The sequence below is a fragment of the Alligator sinensis genome, unplaced genomic scaffold, assembly GCF_000455745.1.
Source record: "Alligator sinensis unplaced genomic scaffold, ASM45574v1 scaffold1035_1, whole genome shotgun sequence".
Taxonomy (NCBI): Eukaryota; Metazoa; Chordata; order Crocodylia; family Alligatoridae; genus Alligator; species Alligator sinensis.
Window position 1 is genome coordinate 1,024,278 of NW_005842555.1, and position 23,705 is coordinate 1,047,982.

Sequence of the window (23,705 nt, forward strand, 5' to 3'; positions counted from 1 at the left end):
AAATAATAAGGTGCTTGACCCCGTCAGGCACCTTGGGTCCCGATTCAGTCAATGCTGAGACCTGGGTGCCTCCAAAAAGGGACCCAAGGAGACAGCCTCTATACAGGGAATGGGGAGGGGTCGGCATCTCTAAAGGGTGCAGAGAGCTCGGGGAGAAAAAGCCAGCGAGAGCAGATGTCAAGGACACTTGGCAGGTCCAAAGACAGGTGCCAAATGGACCCTGGCACCTCGTGGAGGTTGTGGCTGTGGGAATAAGGCCAACGTGGATTCCCTTTGGGTGCATACATTTCTGTGCGGGCACCAACACAACCCGTCTGAGTCTGGCCTCCAAGTGCATCAGGGACGCACCTGAGCTAAGAGATGCCCCCCAATCTCTCCTGGTCCGTGCCGTCTTTCGTTCTCAACATGCCCCCTCAGGGGACAGGAGTGTGTCCTTGGATATATTGTGCATTGCTGCTTATGAATGAAATGGGTTTTACACTTGCCCAGGTTCCAAAAGCGTCTTTGGCATTTATTGGGCTGCAGGAGGCATCTCCATGCCTGGGATTGCTGAGCGGAGCTGGAGCTGGAGCTGGAGCTGGTGCTGGCCTTGCAGAGAGGTCCAAGACCCACTCAGCTCATGGGAATGGGCCAAATTGCTCCGCCGTGGTGCACACTGCAAATGTGCCTGTGCACGGGCTGCTGCCGTCGCCCCTCCACTAAAAACAGGGTTGGCTTCAAATTTTTGGTTTCCTGTTTCTGGAAACAATTACTATAAACTATGCCTGGGAAGCCTCTCCTGCTGTATGGGAAAAGCCAGTTTTTGTTGAAGAAATGTTTTAATAAAAGGAAATTAACCTTCTCAAGTCACTTCTCTCAAAATCATAGAAAAGGAGGGTTGAAGGGAGCTCAGGAGGTCGCATCTAGTGCAGCCCCTGCTCCAAGCAGGACCAGCCCCAGCTACATCATCCCAGCCAGGGCTTTGTCTACCCAGGTCTTAAACACCTCCAAGGATGGAGAGTCCACCACCTCTCTTTTGGTCCTTCCCTTCACCCGCACCTATTATTTAGTCTTTAATCATCTCGGAAAAGGTTTCTAGGCTAATAGGAGGCTATTAACAGCAGGTGCTCCTCTAATTGGTGCTTCTCTTTTCTTCAGATGTCAGTGTGCCTCATTAAACCACACACAGCAAATGCTTTGATCTAGGAAATCAGCTTCCGTCAGTAAGTAGCATCTTCCCTTCAATGATTTGGAAGATGAAATAGATGAACAGGAGACTTCGAATACAACTTCGTACATGAATCAAGCCGGCGTGGGCTCCCGCGCCTGGTCTCCCACGAGACCAACGGCCCGTTACGCGTTACTACTCCTGCCGTGTCATTAAAGAGCATCAAAATATCAACAAGCCGCTTGGGAATGAACTTCATTCTGAAATCTTGAATTTTTTTTTTTAAGGATTTGTAAGTCATGCACAGCTGCCAGTCTCGCTGCCCTGCTGCTCTCCAGGGGGGACCTGGGCTGGAAATCGGTGGTGTTTCAGGAGCGCTGCTCGTGCCGGTCCCGCACGGCGCCGGGAGGACGGAGCAAGCGGGCAGCAGGCCGGACCCCTCAGTGGACCAGACCAGCGGGCTGGCCGGACCCTGGGGACGACGGCTGGGACACCAACAAAAGACTCCTCCTCGGCAGAAGAGTAAAGTGGTTTATTTCACTGTGCATGTGACAGCGGTCCTTCCCCTGGGGATCTCAAAGCACTTTAGAAACGCGAGTCAGTGAAGCCTCCCGATGTGGCTGCCAGGTAGGTAAGTGTTTTCTAATGACCACTTTGCAGAGCGGGCTGCACATCTCCTGCCCAGAGCCGTACAGCCAGCTCGGGACACATCCTGACTGCGAGCCCACCAGCTCATGCTCCCTTTCGGTCGGGCATCTCTTTTGGGATTGGCGATAGCCAGGCTACCAAGGGGTCTCACCTGCGTATGGATTCTCAAGTGGCCACATGAGCTTCACCTTACAGCTAAGGGCAAAGAAAGCCTCAGTTCCCCATGCACTATCCACTAACCTAGGCTGTTACTTCTGGGAGGTGAAAGGGCAGAGGTTCAAGTTCAGCCGCTGACTACAGAAGTCCTCAGGTGAGGCCCAGGGAAGAAAAGCGACGAGATGGTTGAAGAAACACAGCGAGACAGGGTGGAGAGTGGGGTCAAGGCTCAAAGTCCATCTCCCCCCACCTGAGCCGGCGCAGGGCTGAGCTGTCTTCTGCAGAGCATGAGCCGAGCTCCCGGTAGAGAGGACGAATGCAGGCTGTGCGGCACGGAGGACTGGGCAGCTGCTAAAGTCAGTTCTTCAATCACTTCCCTAGAGAGAGAGAGAGAGTCGGGGAAGCTCAGTGCTGCAGTCCTGGCAGGCAAACTTCTGCAGGGTTCCCAGCGCTCCTCAGAAACACCCAATGTGCTGCAGGCCGAGGGGAATTGGGCCCCTGACCCATAGGTCCGGGAGGGTTTGGATCACCTGGCACCTATGTTACCCGGGAAGGAGTCCATCACCCCTTGTTTCTACCCCATCAGCGCCTGCCAAGAAACCCAGCTGCAGAGTCTCCTCTGGGTGCAGACTCCCTGCACGTGCCTTCCCCCAAGCCGCAAGCCCTGACCGGGCTGGGTTCAGGTAGCAAACCCCTTTTCGGGTGCAGCAGGCAGAGGACCCTCCTATCCATCACGAATTCACCAAAGACCTGGGCCACGTGTCGGGGGGAAACCCAGCCACCAGACCAGCAGCCCTTCTGGTCTGAAGTGCCCTATGTGGATGGCGGGGGATGTGTCTGCCCCCTCTTCCTAGCCCAGCTGAGCATTATTATCTGTACCTGGCACGCTTTTTCCTTGGATCGTGCTGGCAATCTTGACGCCGTTACTTCTGAAAAGGAACACAAGGAGATGAGTCCAGCTGAGCCAGAGCGCCACGTGCTCTTTCCTGTGTCTGATTAGCTTCGAGGGGGATTTGCTTCCTAACTGGGAGCAGCAGGACTGCTAAGGGATGCTCTGAAATCCCTTGCATGGGGGCTTGCAGGAAGAGGCAGGGTCAGCGTGGGATGGGATGGGATGGGATGGGATGGTTTAAGAAAGGTGACTACCACTTTCTGCATCTCTGTGGCTATGTCTCTTCTGCGCCAACAGTGCAGGCGGGGGGCTTAACCCAACGCAGCATTGCAGGTCGTGAACACGGGGAAACGGCCAGCCACAAATTCAGCTTGAAGCTAACAGCAGCTGCCCACCCACTCCCTCCCTCCCTCCCCACCTGACTGCAAATGGAGCACTTTTGGGGCCTTTTTTCTTTTACTCTCTACTGCTTTCTCTGCCTGGGAAACTTGAGTAGACAGAAATAACAGCACGGAAAGAGACTTGAAGGCACCTGGCTGCAAATCTGCAAACGCTGCCATCACTTCAGGTAGGCGCAGAAAGAAACACGGGGCTGGCCAGGTTTTCCTACTCTGCTGAATACCACAAAGATGGCCCAGTGAGAATGATTTTTAAGCCGTGAAAGTCTGAGAATAAGAGAAAGAAACTTGGGGATTGTAGCACTATTCGAAGAAGAAGCAGAAAGCTACAGCTAATTCATCATTTGCAGCACCAACTAGTCACTGGTTTGGTGTCAAGCCCAAACCCTGAGCTCCCAGTCGTGCTCCCGTGGGGCAGCGATGATTGCAGAGTCCAGGGGAAGAGCAGCATCCTCTATCAAAGGGGCTGCGGGTGAACCGTCCTCTCCAGATGTTCGGGTGAACCCAGGGTCAGACTAATGAGCCAGAGCCTCACTGTGCACGGCGCTGGACAAACAGAAGAAGGAGGGTCCCTGTCCCAGAGGGATGTACCCTGTACAAATTCTGGTGTACAAGTTAAGACAGAGACTAAATGAGATGAATGCACACATCACCGCAAGTGGCTAATTTTACAACACGGCCCACAGACCACACCGCAGCGTCCCTGGGACAAGGGTCTTCTGATCTTTTCCCAGATCTTTGTAGGGTTCGTTCATTTTCCCCCTCTATGCATCTTTGTATTTCTGCCGGCACCTTCCTTGACACCAAAAGGCAGAGTTAGCAACTTTCCCCGCTACTTGCAGAGCACGTAGTAAACACCTAGTTTTCTGCCAGAAGAAGAGGGGGCTCACGACAGCCCAGTGCCGTGGCTGGGACTCGCTGCAGGGCATGGGAGCTGAATCACTCGGGCTCATCAGCTCAGGAAATGAGAGAAGCATTGGAACGACTCAAAAGGTTTTCCCAGGATGATGGGGTTATAACTGACTGATCCAATGCATTATTTGCATGACACCGAGTTCAAACAGTAGCACCCAGCTGAGCAAAGAGAACAAATGGGGCTTGTGCAATCTTGCAGAGGCTTTGACTGCAGTTTCAAGGGCTAATTACTTCTCCTTTGATTTGATTTCGACTCTCCCCGGGATGTTTCTCAAGGAGGCGGCGTTGTGGGACTTGCTTGGTTTTCCGTAAATAGGGCACTCCTTCCCTCGGGGATGTTTGTTTGCAAGAACAGCTCAGGAGCAAGAACCCAACCGCCCTGGAGATTATGCAAGTGGTTTGGGGCTCTGCTGTCTCCATTTGTCTGCCTAACTCAGGCCTGGACTCACCTGGCCCAGGTAGTCGCAGCGGCACGGCTGCTAGCCCAGCGGCACCTCCCAGCCAGCCCCGTGCGGAGCTCCTCCTGTCTCCCGCTGCACCGAGCCCCAAACAGGCCGCTCCTCCGCTCACGTAGACACCGAAGCACACGACTAGGCAGCTCGTTGCACGCAGCAGCCCCTGTGTGGCTGTGGGAAGGTTGCTTCTGCCTCCTGTGCCTCAGTTTCCCCTAGTAAGGGATGACAGCGCTCCCCACCCTGGGGCAGGTGCTGCAGAGGTGAATGCCCATGCATTTGTGATCCTGGCACTCGAGGATACCGGGCGGGCCGAGCTGCCACGATGTCTGTTTTGCCGTCGATGCAGCGCAGCGTTCTCGGTGAGGCTGTCCCAGACTGCCGGGCCCAGATATCACCACCCTGGGGGCGCGGGTGCTCCTGTGCCAACCCCCCTTGGTTTTGCAAGGCAGCCTTTTGACTTTCTGCTCCAGTTTGGAAAGAAAACCAATGGCTGAATGTGCCATTACCAAATAGCTGTGGCTTGCACAGGCCCCGCTCTCGCATCCTGCCTGGGCAGCAGACGCTAGATGGCACCAGCCACACGTTCAACACGAACAGGGAGAGCTCGGCAGTGAAACGACCTGGGAAGCCTGCATGCAATGCTCCCACGTTAGGGGCGACTGCACCTTGGGCGGGCGATCCTCCTGCCGTCTGCAAGCCCGTGTCACCTACCCGCCCCTTCCAGGGCAGCGCCAAAGGACCAGCTTATTCGGCTACGGTGGCTGTTTCCCCCATACAAACTACTCAAGGATTTGTTATTTCCAGCAGCATTTGCGGAGCTGCACAAGAGCCATCTCTCATTGCAAGCCTGGAAAACTGGGGGGAGGCTGAACAGAGCGGGGTATCAGGATTCGCTCCCCCAGACAGAAACAGTCCCTGCCGGGGGCCCGACTGCCCGGCTCTTCCTTTCTGCACAGTGATTTCCTTTGGCGCTAGGTCTGAAGAGTTAGGTTTGAAGGTCCAGGAAAAGTCAGGCTTAAGTTGCACCTGTTGTGGAGGAGCATCTCTGGTTCTCTACCGTGTGCTAGGAGAGGCAGTGCAGAGAGGCAGGGATGGACGGGACTTCCAGAGGTCGCACCTCGTCCACCGCCTGCCGGAGACAGGAGCAGCCCGGTCCAACCCATCCCAGCTCAACCCACTGTCTGACCTCTTAGCAAAGCCACGCAGTCGCCCCTGCCACAACGTGAGCCAAACTTGCCCCAAGTAATGCACGATTAGACAGCCGGGGGAAGAAGGGGTTTTGGCCCCTCTCTAAGCCTCCGTCACATCTGACCCTGGCTTGCATAAAATACCCGGGGGGACTGCCGCGTTAGAGCCAGGATGGCTGTTTTCCTCCTGGCCATCACAATGCGGCCAGGCGAGCCCGACGGCTGCGTGTCCTCCCCAAACACGGTCTCACTGTCGCTCGTCTCCACCGGCGTGCGGGGACAGGTGCCGCCTCGGCACGGCCTGTCTGAGCACAGCACAGCAGAGCGGCCCCGCACACCATCCCCGTCCCCTCGTCGAACTGGAAATGGGGAGCTCCTGCCCCCGGCCTTACCGTCGTCTCTGCAGGGCTGGTGCATTTCCCCACGTGCCTGAGCGAAAGGGAGCTTGCAGACTGCCTGCAGGAGGGAGAGGGGTGTTAGGAGGGGTCCCCGCGCGGGCCCTCACACAGCAGCAGCAGGAGAAGCCTCGTTAGCCTCCATAAGCTTTGCTGCTACCTGCAAGGACATGACAACGCGTGCGGTGACCCCAGAACCCTCCGCGAGCCGGAGCAGGAGGGAATCCCAGGAGCGTGCCGGATCCGAACCAGCATTGCTGGCTCTTAATGCCCATTAGCTTATCTTTGCACGCTCCGGGCTGTGCTTGCCACGTGGAAAGACACCAAGGACACATTGGGCTACTAGCCACGACACGGGCACCATCCCCGGTCTGCTGCACACGCTCGGCCGCAGAAGCTGTGGGGCACGGAGACCCGCCGGTCACCCTCACCTCGCTGCAAAGCACAGCTGACATCTATTCAAGTAGGTTTTTCCATTGGTGCCACAAACAGGGACTGCAGGCGACCGGCAGAAAATCCTTCCGCCTTTCACACCGTAGAGCAGCCGATTGCATTGCAGCTGAAACGAGAAGGAAATGAGGTTTGCAGCTGCCTCGCATCCCTGGTCTGGTTAGAGGCAGCGTGGGGGGATCGAACGGCACTTGAGATCTTTCCTCTCCAGGAAAGGTCGAAACCCCGGCGCTGTCTCAAGCGCACACCCACACACACTTGTTGGCTCGAGCAGCAGGTGTGAGAGGTGTAAGCAGATGTGTCAGGCGGCGGCACCAGGCCGCGCTGCTCAAAAAACATCCAGCACCCAGGTCCGTGCACGCTGCATCTCTCTCTGAAGGTCTGGCCCACACAAGAAGGTAGCAGCCTCCTACCGCTGCCTGCCAGGAAAGTTGCTCCTGCCTCGCAGATGAGGCGGCCCCGAAGTCTGGCGTTTCTCTGCTCTTCCTCCGAGGAGACCCACTTACTTATCTGTTTTTAACTTCGTGTCTCAGGCCAAACGAGTGCAATCCGTTCCAGATGCCGTCTGCTGAGCAGAGCCCGGTCATTCAGGTCCACATGGCGCCACCCAGACTCCAGCCTGGGGCTTCAGATCCTCCCAAATGCACGGCAGGCATCCTGCGCGCGAGCCCCCAGCCCAGAGGGTCTTGGGGCTCAGGTGCCCCCTTGTCTCACTGGCCTTTAGCCAAAAGGCCAAAGAAGCAAGCTGGGGAGAAATCCCCCCTCTCCATAAAGCGCGGTGTGGAGCCAAGATCCTCCCATTGGGAAGCTGTAGTAGGCTCTCCAGCCTCCCCTATACAAAGTCATTCAAGGTCAGGGAGAAGATCTCCTTTTCCAGGTACAGCAAAACCACCTGGACTGATGCTCCCTTCCACCCCGGCGGTGATGGTGCCATCTCCCCTGCCAGGTAGGATGAGACCCCTCGGTGCAGACGTGGTTGCAGAGCAGAGCAGAGCAGAGCGGGCCGTGCGGAACAGTTTGCTGTGGCTTGGAGGGTCCCCCGATCAGCGACGCTGAGCTTCCGGCCGGTGCTAGCTTATTCGTAAAAAAAAGCCACATATCCCCCAAAAGTTTCATGGACTTTAGCCTGGGCATTGACTTCTCAGTACAAGGGGCCCTGCTCTTTGCCAGGCATTGTTCTTTGGCTTAAAACAAGTCATCCCTTAAATCAGAAAGGAGGAACACGGTTGGGTGCAGACAGGTCAAGTGCATGGATTGCAAACAAGGTAGAGCTGAGATTTGTTCTCCTCAGCTGTTTACAACAGAAAACGATCCCGTGGAGCCCGTTCATGTTGTGATTAATAGGTGGAAAGGGGCTGGCTTATTGGGTAATTCACTAACGAGCTCTCCCACTTATTGGATTTATGCAAATGTAGCCACCAGAGAGCAATGTTGCTCAGGAGCTCAGACACAGGCCTTCCTGTCCTGGCCAAGTTCAGACACGCAAACATATATTAGCAGCCATCAGTGATTTAAGGGAGCAATTAAGCATGCCCTCCTCTTTCCTGAGAGCCACGCAAACAGGGTGTTTGTGGGAAGCCCGTCCGGGAGCAGCACGCGTGCAGCATGGCTGGGGCGGGGGAATCGGTTCCTCCTCGCAAGTCTTTTATCTCAACCCCCCGCAAAGGGGGTTGCATAGGCTTGGGCCCCGATGCTGCAGACGCTGGAGCAGAGACGGCATATTTCGGGCCAGGGCACTCGTTTCTCTCACCCCGTGCACACCTTTCCCTGTCCAATTATCTGCATCGAACTCAGGCATGTAGCATGACGCAAGAGAGGTCATTAAGGGGGCTTCCCCATCCCCGACACCGCGCAGCCTGCCCAGGAGGAGCAGTGGTCGTGCAGGGCGGCCGGGCAAGCCTCGCTCTCCCGGCACCGAGCGGCACGAGGCCTGGATCCGCGCGCCTGGATTAGCAGTCACCGGGAAGGGGCTTCTCCTCATCGGATCTGACAGCCGACTGCTCCCGGGAGCGCGACAACCGAAGGCTGCGCTGAGGTCAGTTAACACACGACCTCACGGTTTAGCATCACCTGCTCGTTTCATGAACATGCCGCTTGCTCCTTCTCTGGGATAATTAGTGCTGGAGTGAAATCCGACAGCACTGACCTTTGCAGATCCCCGCCAGGCCCTTCCTTGCATGCTGCACACGGTGCTGTTCAGTGCATGCCTTACATGACAGTGTTCATCTCCCAGGTGCTCGGGCGTGCCCCCAGGGACCCTGCGCAATCGTGCTACCTCGGGGTGCCACATCCCGCTCGGATGAGCTGAAGCCGCCAAGCATAAAGCGACACGGTTCTTTCTCCCTGTGCCTGGAGAAGGGCGTTTGTACCCGAAAGCTTGCAAAGAACAGTTTTTCCAACTATTTAGTTGGTCTAATCAAAGATATCGCATTTACCCAAAGACTCATGTCTGCCCCCAAGCATCAGTTTGCATCTACCTTCCAAACACCATCACCATCAGGAACTGGAGAGTGCTGCTATCCGCCTACACCTCCAGTCTGGTTTAAACCTTGCTCTCAACAGCATCCCAGCCTCCACCCTTTGCGTGTCTATGCTGGATGTGCCGCCTTTGGTGCTCATTGAACATCCGCACGTTGCTGTGCTCCCAGACCAGGATAGAAACCCCGGTCTCCCATGTCTAGAGCGCTCACCGTGTCAGGTGTGTTTGTCGTGTCCCCCCCTTACTCTCCTCCTTCCTCCCCATCTATTCAAGCTGTTTCATAGGAGACGTCTTCCAAGCCCTGCATCGTTCTCACCACCCTTCTCCGCCTTTGAGATGACTGCTACTACCCAGAGACCTTGCAACTGGTCCTTCACACTTATTCCAGGGCCGCATTAGCACCCGAAGCTCGAGTTACCTCCTCCTTGTACTGAGCCTCTCTGTTCTCTGCTTGGGTGACTTTGTCGTCTTGTCCACAACCTCCACCGGACTGGCCTGGGACTCCCCGTGACCTGCCGGGAACGGAGAGGAAAGGATGAGCTTGTCGTAGGTAAAGGCTGCAACCGAGCTGGGTGCACGCGCGGTGCTGAGGAGCTACGGAGCGGCTCTCCAGCTCCCTGCCTCCCCTGTGGCACAGACTACTCTGCTACTGTTTTCAAATGTCTAAGCCAACTGCTTGGGCAATAAAAGGAAGCTTTGTTTGGAGCCTTTTCTGTTCCTCCATCTCATGTGTGAAGGGTGTGGGACTGGCCAAGGGGCTTTGGCAGCTCACTGGAAAAATCTTGGCTAGATCTGATGTCTATTATTGCTTGTCTTCGAAACGTGCCATTGCAGCCAGGAAGCTAAGCCTTTGATCCCAAGCACCAGCACAGACCTCCTCGATGTCCAAGTGCTCTTTCGGGCTCGGTCGGAGGAGCCGTCGCACCCCTCTGCGCAGCACAGACAGCGACAGAAGAGGAAAGACCGGCCAGAGCACGTCAGCTCAGAGCTGAGCCATGAACGGGGCGTGTTTGCCTGCAAAGGCAGGGGCTAAAATACCGGCTGCGTGTGCCAAAGACAGGATACCAGGAGCGGGTATTTTGAGAGAGGGCAGAGGCACAGGACTTCCCGGGCATGGGGCTTGCTGGAGAGGCAGACCTGGGCATTGCTGAGCATAGAAACTGCCAGCTTGTGTTTCTTGCCAGTGTGCTCGGGGAAGCACGGCTGGGCAGGCAGCTTTCTGCGGGTGAACAAGTTACACCTAGAAGAGGCCTGACTGCTTGCATCCTAACAGAGGCAATGTTGCAAGGCCCCGAGTCTTGGCAGCCCCGGTCTGATACCCAGGGCCTGTCGCTGCCTGTATCACTCGGAGGTAGCACAGTCTGGCCATACTCACCCCCCGCAGCTGGGCTGAGCGCTCGGGCAGGAAGGTCTCCCGTCCTCTCCTTGCTGCGACCCGGAACCGCCGCAGCCGTTCTGCAAGAGGAGCAGAGGCAGGTTGCAAGGAGAGCGGCTGCCGGGCAGAGTGTGTCTCTTGTCTGTCTGCCAGGAGGGATGGACTAGAAGCAGCCTCTGCCCTCGGTCCTTGTTATTACCAAAGGCAATCTGGGAGCAGCACCCCGATACCCAATTCTGCACAGGCTCTGATCCCCACAGGCCCTCCCGTTCGCACTAGGACTCTGCAGCCACCTCTTCTGGCAATATAAGACCACCCTCAATTGCAGTATCGTAGAAAGGAGGGTTGAGAGGGACCTCAGGAGGTCACATCTAGCCCAAGCCCCTGCTCAAAGCCACAACTACATCATCCTAGCCAGGCTTTCTCTAGCCAGGTCTTACAAACCTCCAAGGATGGAGACTGCACCACCGCTCTGGGGAGCCTGCTCCAGTGCTTCACCACCCTCCTGGTGAGAAAGTGTTTCCTAATATCCAGTCTCAACCTCCCTTGCTGCAACTGGAGCCCATTGCTCCTTGTCCTGTCATCTGCCCCCACTGAGACCAGCCCAGCTCCATCCTCTTTGCAGTCCCCCTGCAGGGAGGTGAAGGCTGCTATTCAATCCCCCTTGGTCTTCTCTTCTGCAGACTCAATCAGCCCAGTTCCCTCAGCCTCTCCTCACCAGTCCTGTCCCCCAGCCCCACAACCATTTCTGTTCCCCTCCACTGGACTCTCTCCAACTTGTCCAAATCCTTTCTGCAGTGGGGGCCCACAGCTGGACACAGGACTCCAGATGTGGCCTCCCCAGTGCTGAATAGAGGGGAAGGATCACTGCCCTACATCTGCTGGTAACGCTCCTCCCAATGCAGCCCAGGATGCCGGTAGCCTTCTTGGCACCAAGGGCGCACTGCTGGCTCCTGTTCAGCTTCTTGTCCCCTGTCCCCCCAGGTCCTTTTCTGCAGAGCTGCTGCCCAGCCCGTCACCCCAGCCTGCCCCGGTGCAGGGGATCGCTCCCTCCAAAGTGCAGGACTTTGTGCTTGTCCTTGTTGAACCTCAGGAGATTTCTTTTGGCCCAATCCTCCAATTTCTCAAGGTCACTGAATCCTAAGTCACAAAGCAACCACCTCCAAATTCTGGGAAGGGGAGAGCAGTGCACAGAGAAGAAGGGCCAGCCCCTGCTTGGAGGGCACAGCAATGCTTGGACAAGCCTTGGCGAGAGGATCTTGAAGGAGACAGGAGCAGGACTGACCCCGCAGCTCTGAGGGGAGGGAGAACTGACGGATAAGGGGATGGAGCAGGCTCAGCACGGCCAGCACTACCATGGATGTCCTGCCCGTGGAAGAAGGAGCTGCAAGCGAGGCAGTGGGACAAAGCACGGCAGGAAAAGCAGGTATGGGTGTGCTAGAAAATAGCCTGTCCCGAGCATGCAGATCCTTAAACGACTAGAAATCCCGTGGTCCTGTTCTGTGAGGTGGGACCGGCAGATCCGGGGGGCTGTGGCACCGCTCGTGCAAGTGTGCAGGCAGGAGATGACCCCGGCAGATTCACCCCTACGCCGACCTCCTGGGTAAAAGCCCACAGAAGCAGGAGGAGGAGAAGCACAGACCCTTCTGCGACCCGCAGACTCCATAAAACCTTCAGCCGCACAAGCTCAGCAGTTGACCTCTCCGCCCCGCCCGGCAGCGAAGCGATGGCTTCTGCTGGCTGCTGCCATTATACAGCCACCTCCATCGCACACAGGGAGGGGGTGGAGAAAGCCCGTACAAGGCTGGCCACATCTGCACACAATGCTGAATTATTGCGAGGCTGTTTCAAAAAGGACCATCATCCCCTATGCTAAGAAGCAGGAGAGCAGCGTTCGCACGTGGCTGCCTCATCCTGGCCATCGTTTCTAGCGGGGGCCTGGCCTGCAAGGCACCGTCGGTGCAGAATGACGCGCCAGAGAGACCCGGTCTGAGAAGTAAGTGAGGATGGGCCCAGCGTGTTGGCAGCTGCACAGGAGAGCTGGCCGGGAAACAGAAGATACAATCCACTGTGTGCAACCCGTCCAGGTCCCCAAATGGACGTCTGTTTTGCATTGCAGCAATGCAAACATTCATGAATTTTTTTGGCAAATAGAAAAAAAAAGGTGGGAGCAGGGGACACGCGAGCCAGGGCTCACACGGGCTGGGGCACTGCCCAACTCCTGCCTTCACAGCCCTGCTCGGCCTGACATGGGGCTGGGATCAGAGTCTCCCACCTCCCTGAAGCCTGGAGCGAGTCTTTCCCTCTCTGGCTTTGGTCTGGACTGAAGAAACCTTCCTGGCAGATCCGATCAGAACTGCCTCGTTTGCATAGAAAGCCTCCGCGTTGGTGTCTTGGCCTTTTCCAGCGTCCCCCAAATGCCCCAGCCAGCCCTGCCATGCAGCAAGAAGCAATGCTAGCCCGTCCCCTTGGTGCAGGAACGCCGGGCCAGGCAGCACCCCTTACCGCGCTCAGCCTCACCTGGCTTGACTGTGAGCTCACATGAGACTGACCGCCGTTTTGAGCTTCTTTTTTGCTAGAAGAAAGGGAGAGGAGAGAAAGCAGGGCTGACGGGTGGGCCACGTGTGCTAGCCCACACCGCCTCTGTCCTGTTACGACACCTGCGACTGGGCTGTTCTGCCCTCCTTCCCACGGGGGCTTCCCCTACGGCCCACTGCCTGCTAAGCCCCGGGCTGGGAGAAGCATCTTCGCGAGCGGGGGCTTCACGGGAGCTGCCTGGAGGGCAGACGCAGGTTCCCGCAGGGCGAGGGGACCTGCCCAGGTGGGTCTCTGCTCCTGCCTAGAAGCAATAGGCAGGAGAGCGCCTTCTTGCAGTCGCACCTTTGGACTCTGCAGCATCTCAGCCCCTGACTGACATCTGCCATCTCTGAATTGTTGGGGCTCTACCTGGTTACTCCAGGAAAAGCCTCGATACTCACAACTTGTCTGCACACATGTAACACTTGTTGGGGTGCTCTTGGCCGGAGGCGTCACGGACAGGATTGAGCTCTCTCGTGCAGAAGAGTTTCCCACCGTTCCTGATTTGTGACCGATATTCGCTGCACTCGTCCTGCCGAAGAGAGAAGAGCATTTCCATTCAGGGTGTCTCCCCTGTTTTGCTGGCCGGGTTCTTAGACATTTGGGGTTTCTTGCCAGAAAGCATTAAACCAAAACAAATGCATCATGCATAAAGCACTTGGGTGTGGTGGAGGAAGAAGGTGTACCATATCAGCCAGCATCAGATATCTGAGCTGAGGCATGAGTCACAGGACTTGTGCACGCCTCTGACTGTGGCGCACGTGCTGGGAGTTTTCTCGTACGGCCTGCCTCGTTATAATCCTCCAGCTGGACTCTGGAAGCAAACCACGGGTCTGCCCGATCGTGGAACGAAGGCTTCGCTCCTGTCCCAACATCCTTAAACAAGCAGAATCAACCTTTCTGCAGATCACAGCAAAGATTATTTAATTTGTGGAGCAAATCACAACAACGAAGCAGTCCCAAACCTCTCCATGTCATCAAAGTGGATTAAGAAGCAAGAGGTTTTTATCGTATGCAATCTGCAATTCCCCGGGTATCACACCGAGTCTCGAATAGCTCCTTACGATTGCTACAGCTGCCAGCTAAGGAGGGGACCGGCGTCTTGGGGACCTGGCAATCCACGTCTTCCCAGAGCTGAACGGAGAGCTTCAGCAATCCTACAGAGGTAGGACTAGATGGGAACACTTGGCTTACCAAGCCCAGAGCCTGTGTGGGAGGTGGCCAGCTCCTCACCACTGCCTCCTGCAAGGGTCTGCTGGACACGCGTGCACCTGCAGCTGGGGAGAAACCTCCTCTTCTCAGCTCGGCCTCAGTGAACGCATTTCCAGGTCACACCCATCTCTCCCTGTCCCAGCCTTGTTCTTTAGCGTCTCTCTACTCTGCTTTTACTCCCTAGAGAGCAACTGCATCCCCTCTCAGAGGATGCTGTGCCAGACTGCGCCAAGCAAGGCCTGTCCTTTCCACTGCTCGTCCTAGTAGACAGCGTCGCAAGAGCCCTGTTTCTTGAACGTGGGCGACCTGAATGCTATGGAGAAGTCTTGCTGAGGGCTGACCAGGGTACCGTTCACTGGAAAAACCACCCCGATGCATCCAAGGATTGCACGGGCCTTTTTTTTCTGGACAGCCCCACATTGGTGGCTCTCAGTCATCCCCTGATGGACTAATACACCCCAGGCCTGGCATAGGTGAACTTCCCAGTCCAACAGCAGGGATGCATCTGATGGGTCTCAAACAACATGGCTTGGCAATCTGCAGTATTCAATGCCAGGCCATTTCTGTGAATCCAGTCCACAGGGGCAGAGGCACAACGAGCCCGGACAAACCCTGGGAGCAGGGGCCAGAGAGGTGCTGCTGAGCACCAGAGGGTTGCAAGGAGGGTGTCCCGGGAGTCTTACCTATGCCAGGGACTCAAAAAACAGGCCCTGACTTCTGCTGCTGCCACAGCCTCAGATGGTCTGTACACCCGGCTGTTGCTCCTAGCACCGCAGTGCACTGCCCATGTGCCCAGCTGCTGGCAAGAGCAACACGGCATGGGGAACGGGCTTCCCAGGGGCAGGGGCATGATACTGGTGCCTCTATTAAGCTGGTGCCCTACTCACTCGCCCACCCCACACCACGCTGCTGCTGGGGGTCCTCCCTGCCCTGACAGCTCCTCCCCGCACGGCGTCACCACCACCTTTCGTTGCCACGCTCTGACTTTTGCACCAGCCGTAACTGAAAATATTAAACCAGCCGCATGCCAAAGCAATGCTGAGGGATGCCTCCAGGGACCGCCCGTCCCTTCAGCGCAGCATTGCAACGATCATCTTGCAATGCAGCGGCTCCCCCCTGCAATGGTCTGTCCATTGAGACAGACTGGGGCTGGCATGAAAAGGGGTGACATTGGCCCCGTTGCAAGTAGCAGACAATGACACCCTTGGGACCTAGAGCCAGCACTCTGCCTGCGGGTCTCCTGGCCTGATGGGAAATGCCTGTGGCTTGGAGCAAGGGTTTTGCCCTCCCAGAACGTGATCCCTGCCTGGTGCGGGGGCTGGACCCGGAGATCTTCCGAGACTTACAATCTATGAATCTGTTCAAGTTTGCACGTGGCAGCAGCCCAGAGTGCCACAAACGGGAGACTGGAGCCAGAAGGAGCACCTGGGTCCCCTGCTTTGCACCGCGAGACTGCAGCAGCAGCTGGGCAAAATGCAAGGACAGATGTGGGGCTGTTTCCTCTCTACCCTGGATGCAAACGCAGAGCAGTCATGTTGGGACCTCCCTGGCTTAACATTGAGCCTCACCTCGTCTTCCTTGGTCATCCCATTGTCCTTTTTGCTGGAAGAGAAAAGAGAGGGGGAGCGTGAGTAGGGCACCGCATGCTTTTTGCTGCTCCCCATCACATGGGGGTGCAAGCCGCCAGCCTCAGCAGAGGCTCCACCTCGTTCTCTCTACTCACAATCGCTCTGCGCACAGGACACACTTGTTGTTGTGCTCCTTGCCGGAGGAATCCCGCACCGGGTCCGACTCCCGTGTGCAGGAAAGTGTCCCACTCTTGAAGTCTTCTTCATATGCACTGCAGTCAACCTGCCAAGGGAAAAGCACATCGTGAGAGGGTGGGTTTTCTCTCGTTAGCCTTGTCGTGTCCTAACGAAGCAGCTAGGCTTCCTCGCAGTGCATCGCGTCTCCAGTGACTTCAGCCCGGCTGCCCTAAGACACCAAACGAAACTCTCTGAGCACTCGGGGTTGTTTGGTTCGCAGACCTTTTGCAATCGCTCCACCAAGACGTGGAACTGCATCTGTGTGTTACAACTTGCTTGTGACATCTTCCTCCGACTTGAACGTCACACCCCAGGTAACTTCCCTGTCCTCAGCAACACCTTCAGTGCAGGAGTGCACATCTCAGCGTAGGGACAGCTCTGGCAGTGTGGCCCCAACAATGTCTAAAGGGATTTGCCAGTGGAAGTTTTCTCATACGACTGTGCCAATTAGTTGCAAAGGACAAGTGATGGGGTGTGGTTTCTGGATGATCACACAAGTATTTGAGCACAAATCAATTTAAAGTTTGTTTTCCAATCACATTCATGCATCCGCCTTGGAAACCCGAGTTCTGCGGCTGTCGGGATCAAGCAGCCCAGCTCTTCGAATATGTGCGGGAAGCCACAACGAAGGGTGCGTGAAAAAAGAGTAAAAAAGCACCTGCCCTTTAAATCCTTCTGCAATACCAGCAGATCTTTCACCAGCAGCATTTTAACTTGACTTCAGATGGGTGGGAGTCGAGACCCTCTGCTCTGTTCTAGATGTTAACGCCCCCATTTCTGACTGAGTCTAAATTAGACAAAAATTAGTTCTCCCATCCATAGCGAGTTAACGCACCCCCTCGACCTTCCTATAATGGAGCTTGATGAATTAAACTGGAGTTTTGCCTCCTTGGTGGCATGAACAACTTCCCTCCGGAAGTCCCCAGGTTCAGGAGGGTCGAGCGCCCGTTCTGGAGTTAATCTCACAGCCTTTCCGGATCCACCTAAGCAAAGTCTCCTGCCCCCATACCACGGGATCAGCACCTCACAATCTTGAACATATTTGCCCCCACCAGATGCAGGAAAGGGAGACTGGTGATGCTGCTGCAGTGTTACTGGTGGGGCTGGACTTGGACACAACAAAGAATACATGACGTGACCAAGGCCATGCTGGAAGGCAGTAGCAGAGCAAGGATTTGAACCGGGGTCCCTGGATCTCAGGCTGGTACCACTGAACTATCCTTCCTCTCTCATAATTTTTATGAGCCTGAGGATATTCCCACTTGATCTGTCATGCAAAAAGCTTTCCCTTTTCCCTTGCAGATTTTTAAAGTAGCCTGGATGTACGGGGGGGTACAGGTTGTCACCGCTCACTCAGGCAAAAGTGAGGGGCTGAAAGGCAACTGGTGCAAATGCACCATCCCCATCTCCTTTGAACCCCATTCCAGTCACACATGTGGGCTTGAAAAGAAAAGAGGCCTTTCAAACAAAAAAGATGAGCTGTCTGGAAAAATCAGCCAGGTACGGACAGGGCTACCTGTGTAAACCATCCAGAAAAACAAGGCACAATTAGCATTAATATGCTGCCGCACCCTCCGCTCGTCAGCGCTCACATGCAATATTCTTGCTTTCCATTACTGGTCGCAGGCCAACAGGGCGCCTGGTATTGTACCAAGACGTAGGAGTGAGAAGAAGGCAGTCCTGAAGAGCTCCCCACCGAGGTCACACCCAGGCCGCAGATCTCCTGATGCCGTGTCCAGCCCCATCAAGGTGACGGCAAGGCTTTGCAAACCTCCGTCGGGAAGGGACGGCCGATGTCCCCCAGTCTATTGCAGGCAGCCACGGCAGAGGAGCCCATTCATACATTGCTTAAGTTTCTTTTCAAATCAAGCATCCCCGGGGGAAGCCGGGACATAGTCCGTGCATCCCAGGCGGAGGCCGGGATGTAGTCCGTGCATCCCAGGGGAAGCCAGTGTAGAGGCAAGCTCCTCTGCTCAGGACTAGAAATCCCCTCCACGTCCAGGTGAAGTTTACTTGCTGCAGGGCTATCCCCCTTTGGTCCCACGCCCACAGCTTCTTTAAGCTTCGTCCTCCTTGCTGGACCCTCTGCCTGTGTTTCTGCAGGGCAACGAGTCACATCTCCGCCCCTGTTTGGCCAGACTAGCCAAGCCAAGGAGCTTTAGCCTCCTCTCATGAAGCAGGTTCTACGTGGCTCTCATCCTCCTAGTAGCTGTCTCCTGTCCTTGCGCCAGGGAAGTCGTCTTTCCGAAATATGGGTGATTCTGCAGCGAATCCCCGCTGGGGTCTCACCAGGGTCCTGCGCAAAGGTACTGCAGCTTTCTCATCTCCACTGGAAATACCACGCCTGATGCTTGCAAAGCTCGCATTCAGGACACCACATCAGTGGCTCTCATCCTAATGCAACCCAGGTCTGTCTCCATCATTTCCAACTAACAAGCTTCCAGCTCCTGCTGCGGCTCCCAAACACTGTGATCCGGCAATTTGCACTGTTCGATGCCATCCCGTTCCTGTGCCTCCAGTGTTCGGGGTCGTCCGGGTCTTCCTGACTTGCACACCAATCCACTTCAGTAACGGCCGTTTCTCTGCACAGGGCATCGTTAGCAAATGTCATTGCCAGGCTCTGACTTTTGCACCAGCCGTTGATGAATTTTCTATCAGACCAGCCCCAAGAGTGATGCTTGAGAAACACCTCTAGGACCCGCGATCAGCCTGGTCATTCCCACTGAGAAACAAATTCGTATAAGAACGTGGAGAAAGTAACTGTCGCCCCGGACATCCTACCTGCCCACCATTTACTGGAAATAACAGCAAACGATAAGGTCTGGGTGGCTGCAGATCCTAAGGAAAGCTTTGGAGAGGCAAATGCCAACAGCCGACGTAGGATTTGGATCCTTGAATGTCAGAGCAGTGCAGCGTGCTCCCCTGCTCCCGTCTGCCGACAAGGGACGTCTCTCCCATCTTCTTCCTTCTGGCCGAAATGCTGCCTTCAAGCCCATTTAGGTCTTCAGGCCTGGGGACTGGCCTCCTCCCAGCCAGCAGACCATGACCTTAACCTATGACCGGGACAAAGCCGGTTGCTCTCCTGGCCGGGTGGGATCTATGGGCCAAGACTGCACCTTGGAGCTGGACTTGCAAACCGAATGCCCACAAACAGGAGGCTGGAGCCAGAAGGAGCGCCTGGGTCTCCTGCCTTGCGACCAGTACGGACGCAGCAGCAGCTGGGCACAACGCAAGCGCAGAGCTGGCCTTTTTATCCTTTCTACCCTGGGTGCAAAGGCAGAGCATTCATGCTCGGACCCCCCGTGCTTAACACTGAGCCTCACCTTGACTCCCACGAATTCCCCGGGGCTGTTCTGGGTAGAATTCAGCCTGTTCTCCTTTTTGCTGGAAGAGAAGAAAGGGAGGGCGCGTGAGCAGGGCACTGCCGAGCCCCACACCGCCCTGCTTTTCGCCGCAGCCAAGGCACCCTGTACTCACTACCGCGCCGCGCACAGGAGACACTTGTTGCTGTGCTCCTTGCCCAAAGAATCGCGCACGGGGTCGTTCTCCTTCGTGCAGGAAAATTGTCCGCTCTTGAAAAGTTCCTCGTATTCACTGCAGTCGATCTGCGACAGGAGAAAACAGCGTCAGAGAAACCCCGGGTTGGTGGCGGGGTCAGATCCAGCCCAGCCCTTTGCACAAGGCAGCAGCGTCGCGGTCTGACCCACCCAGGACACGGTTCGTCCAACCTGCGCCGGTCTGGTTGCGGGGGCTGCAATCCCCGTGCCGGGAGCGCTAGGAAACGTTTCCTCGTCTCTGCCATAACTCGCAGAGGCCGAGGAGGCCCCGCTTTGCAAGCCATCGACTTAAATGAGATCGAATTAGAGCTCACTTGTTCGTACAGTCTGCCTTAACCAGAGCTCCCCGTTCATCATTTACCTGACGCTGGCAGCTTGGCCGGTACCTCACAAACAAGGAGAAGGCACCAGACCTTTCCCCGAGGGATTAGGATCTAGAGAAGACACAGACACAGGCAGGCCAGCAATTCCTTGAGAGGGACCGTGGGCGAGGACTGGAGCTGTTTTGACCTCTGGTTTCTCGGCGCTAGCAGAAAGCACGGTCGCTCCTTGCCCTCCCAAGCCGAGCCCTGCTGCGGCGCAGCCCCGCAGACCTGGACCTGCCAAGCCACGTGCAGTTTGGGCTGAAGTCCCCACTGCTCTACTTGCCTCCGCTGCCGTCAGTCCAACCCGTTAACATCGCCCGCGTGGGGATCCGGTAAGCCCGGGCTTTGGTAGCAGCCTGGCTCGCGATACACCTCACCTTTCCTGACGAGTCTCTGCTTCCACTTTCCTTCCCATTGCCTTCTCCACCGTTCCCGGCATTATTGAGTCCTCTTCCCCTGCAGCCAGAAATGGGAATAGTGAATGGCCAGGAGTTGCACGGTCCTCAGACATAAAACCGAAGCGGCTAATAATTAAGGGCCCGGTCTTGCAAACCCCCGAGTCCTCACTCAAGCAAAACCAGGGCTTTAAGGTAGCTGAACATGCGCAGGTGCGTCTACATGTTCATTAATGCGCCTTAAGTTTAGTACTTGGATAACCAAGTGCTAAATCAATGCACGGTGACTCGCGCTACCGCACGGCACTGCCAGCGCGCAGGTCTTTCAGGCAGGAATTGCGTAGCAGCCTGGTACTCCTGCTAGCTACTGCCACAGCCTTTGCTGCAGCGTTATCAGGCTGCTGTGCCGTTAGCGTCTCGTGTAGGCGCAGCCACAACGTGCTACACATCCTTCCACTGCGGGTACGCCGCCTTTCTCCCCACTTTGCCTGGTTCACCAGGCCTTTCCACCACATCATCTCAATGCAGAATTGCCCTTAAATGCCCCATGGGCAAAAACCAGAAGCTAAGCCTTTATGCTGCTCTCTCTTTTCCTCTTCTTGGATTTTTGGCTGGACAATGAAAAATAACGGGTTTCCTGAGTTTGATGATGGCACTGGGGACATCAGGAGTGACCAGTCTGGACTGGGATGGGCTGGGGGCAGGTGGGAGCTGCCAAAGGCTGCGGTGTCTTCCTCAGCCTGAAATGCAGGCCACGGGGATGGAGCGAGGCGGGGAAGGAGCATGGCAAGCAAGCTCTCGCAGAGCATCTCTATCGCCGCTCAGCTGTTTATTTCTAATACTCACATCAGCTTTTTGCACATGAGGCACTGGTTGAGGTGCGTTTTGCCATCCGGTCCACGGACAGGGCTGTTAATTCTGTTGCAGTAAAACGCCCCAGTGCGGGAGATGCCGTGATATTCTTTGCAGTGGTCCTGAAAAAACTGTAAAGAGAGCAGTGCATGGAGGGCTTCCCCCTGAGACCCTTTGCTGGGGTTTTACCCCAGGGAGTCATTACCATTGCAAAGTCTTTGCCCTCCAGCTGTCACGAGCCACTTCTGTCCTGATTTAGACTCCTAATCCCTGTTCTGAATTGCACTTTAACACAACACGCAGAATAAAGTCATGACGTGGCTAACGGTGGGGTTCAAACAGCCAGGCTGACTAACAGTATAAAGCATTGCTACCATATACACCTACAGACATAGGGCTATATGGCAGGCTACTGGCACATGGGAGACAGGCTGGAGGGCTCACCAAGTATTTAAAGTGATCCTCCTCAATCTCTTGAACTACATCTCTGAGGAGAGGGATGTCTGTGGTTAAGGGAGTAATGCAGACAGCTCGTCTGTCGGGCAACTTTGCCCCGTTGCAGCGGAAAGGTCTCGCGGCGGCGAGCGGCGTACCGCAGCGCAGAAGCAAGGCTTCCACGCACCAGCGAGTGATTCAGCTGCAAGAGATGAACCCCAGCAAAGTTTTAAATGTTCAGGGAGAAGGGCATTACTACTCCCCTCTCAATCACTTTTCAACTACCTCACCGGGCGGGCAACTGGCAACACGGGCTGCCCGGGATCCATACTCCAGCTAAGGATGTGTTCATTGATCTGTAGAGTCGGGTAACGGGCAGCAGCAGGGACAGGGCTCTAGCCTGGGTGCGGACGCCAAGGAGGTGCGAGGGCAGCGGCTACCAGCACAGCCGGCCGCCCAGGGCACGCGATACGCCTCGGGGTCTGTATATAAAATTGGGATTTTCTTGAGAAAAACCAAACTGGTCTGGCTAAAATATGAGCGGAGCTGCCGCTTTGCTCAGCAACTGGATTGAGTGGCTTTTCCCCCAAGAGTCAAAAGTGTTAGTTTAAATGTTGCATATTTTACATTCTCACATGCTTCCTGCAGATCCTTTTGGATCAGGAGCCAAAACCCCAAGTATCATTAAAAAAACAACTCCTGCTATGTCTGACCTGCATCTCATGAGGTTTCTTAACCAAATACTTTCCAAGAAGCATCCAAAAGCCATTCTCTGAATATCCAAAATGCATTCAGAGAAGGATGCAGCCGCATCCAACCCATAACTGGTGAGAGCTACCCCAGGCTCTAACACCGAAATGTCTCTCTGAACCCCGAGACGTTTACTCCGGCCTGCAGCGCTGTGCAACATCCTGATCCGCCTTTAATTCCCGTGGTCTTTCCCCATTGCTGCTAGGAAGCCTGAACCGCCGTAGCCAGGAGAACACAGAGAGAAGAGGAAGAGCTGGACTAACCTTACTCCATTTCTGGCTGGCGACATCTGAGAGAAAAACAAAACACAGACACGAATGAGGAGATGGCAAAGTCTTGGAGAGCAACTGGAAGTGTTCAGCTCATCAATTCAACGCAGTCTCTCGGACTGGCAAAATATCATTGAACCAAGATGCAGCACCAAACACGAGAGTGGCCACATGCGACTCTCACCTTGCTAGCAACCCTCATTACTTTTGTAAAACCCTGTCCTTTCTTCCGTGCGTCCACTGCTACACGGGGCGCTGGACTCGCCCAGGAGGCCACTGCCCTCAGCCGTCCTTCAACTTCCCTCTCGAGGCCCATTTTGACTGCAGTGCCTCAACTGCGTTAGCCGGCCAAGAGACGGGCAATTAGGGGCATCTGCTGCGTGTGTCTCCCTGCAAAGCCATTCGAGCTGGCTCTGTGTATGTGTGTGCACCCGTGTTATCTTCCCCCCTTGCACGGTCCATCAGTCACCATGCAGCCGCAAGGAGCTCTTGGCTACGTTTTCTTCATAATAAATGAGAGTATTGCTGCAGGAGCATGGCCCGAAGTCCATGCTTGTGCCAAAATGTTCCCAATACACTATGTAAAAAATCTATTTGGCGCAAATGGAGCTGGAGAGGGGGAAAAAAAATCCCATTTTCAGAAGCTCACACACAAAAAAAGTTTTAAAGTTTTGGTTCCAGTCTTCAATTCCTTGAGCAAAATTTCAAAAAAAAAATTATAGCTTTTTAAATTAATATGATCACTTTGTCCCCCAAAAATATCCATTGCAAATTTATTATTTTTTCTTTACAGTGCAAAAGGGATGTTCTCTCTCATTTACTTGCAAGAGAAAAAGCCATTCACCCGTCGCAGTGCAATGCACAGAACCGATTTTGCTAATAGAAATCAAGCAACTATGGCAGTCTTCTTCTAATGCAGCTCGGGTTCCTTTCGAGCAAGCCCCTTGTCTAATTAGAAGAGAGCTGCATCCTCCTGAGAAAGCACACGACG

At 55.3% G+C, this 23,705-nt stretch overlaps 1 protein-coding gene across 1 annotated transcript in view; it reads right to left on the reverse strand.

Moving 5' to 3' along the window:
- Positions 1–1,660: 1,660 nt before the first annotated feature.
- LOC102388130 (serine protease inhibitor Kazal-type 5) overlaps positions 1,661–23,705 on the reverse strand; it is a 22,219-nt gene continuing 174 nt past the window's right edge. Inside the window, exons 2-14 of the mRNA XM_006032202.1 lie at positions 22,709–22,734; positions 21,255–21,391; positions 20,391–20,469; positions 19,569–19,696; positions 19,415–19,475; positions 16,010–16,137; positions 15,855–15,888; positions 13,476–13,606; positions 13,018–13,072; positions 10,498–10,577; positions 9,541–9,634; positions 2,831–2,880; positions 1,661–2,328 (exon numbers count right to left, since the gene is read on the reverse strand). Coding sequence (XP_006032264.1) covers positions 2,875–2,880; positions 9,541–9,634; positions 10,498–10,577; positions 13,018–13,072; positions 13,476–13,606; positions 15,855–15,888; positions 16,010–16,137; positions 19,415–19,475; positions 19,569–19,696; positions 20,391–20,469; positions 21,255–21,391; positions 22,709–22,734 — 959 coding nt within the window. The 3' untranslated portion in view covers positions 1,661–2,328; positions 2,831–2,874. The remainder of the gene's footprint in view (positions 2,329–2,830; positions 2,881–9,540; positions 9,635–10,497; positions 10,578–13,017; positions 13,073–13,475; positions 13,607–15,854; positions 15,889–16,009; positions 16,138–19,414; positions 19,476–19,568; positions 19,697–20,390; positions 20,470–21,254; positions 21,392–22,708; positions 22,735–23,705) is intronic.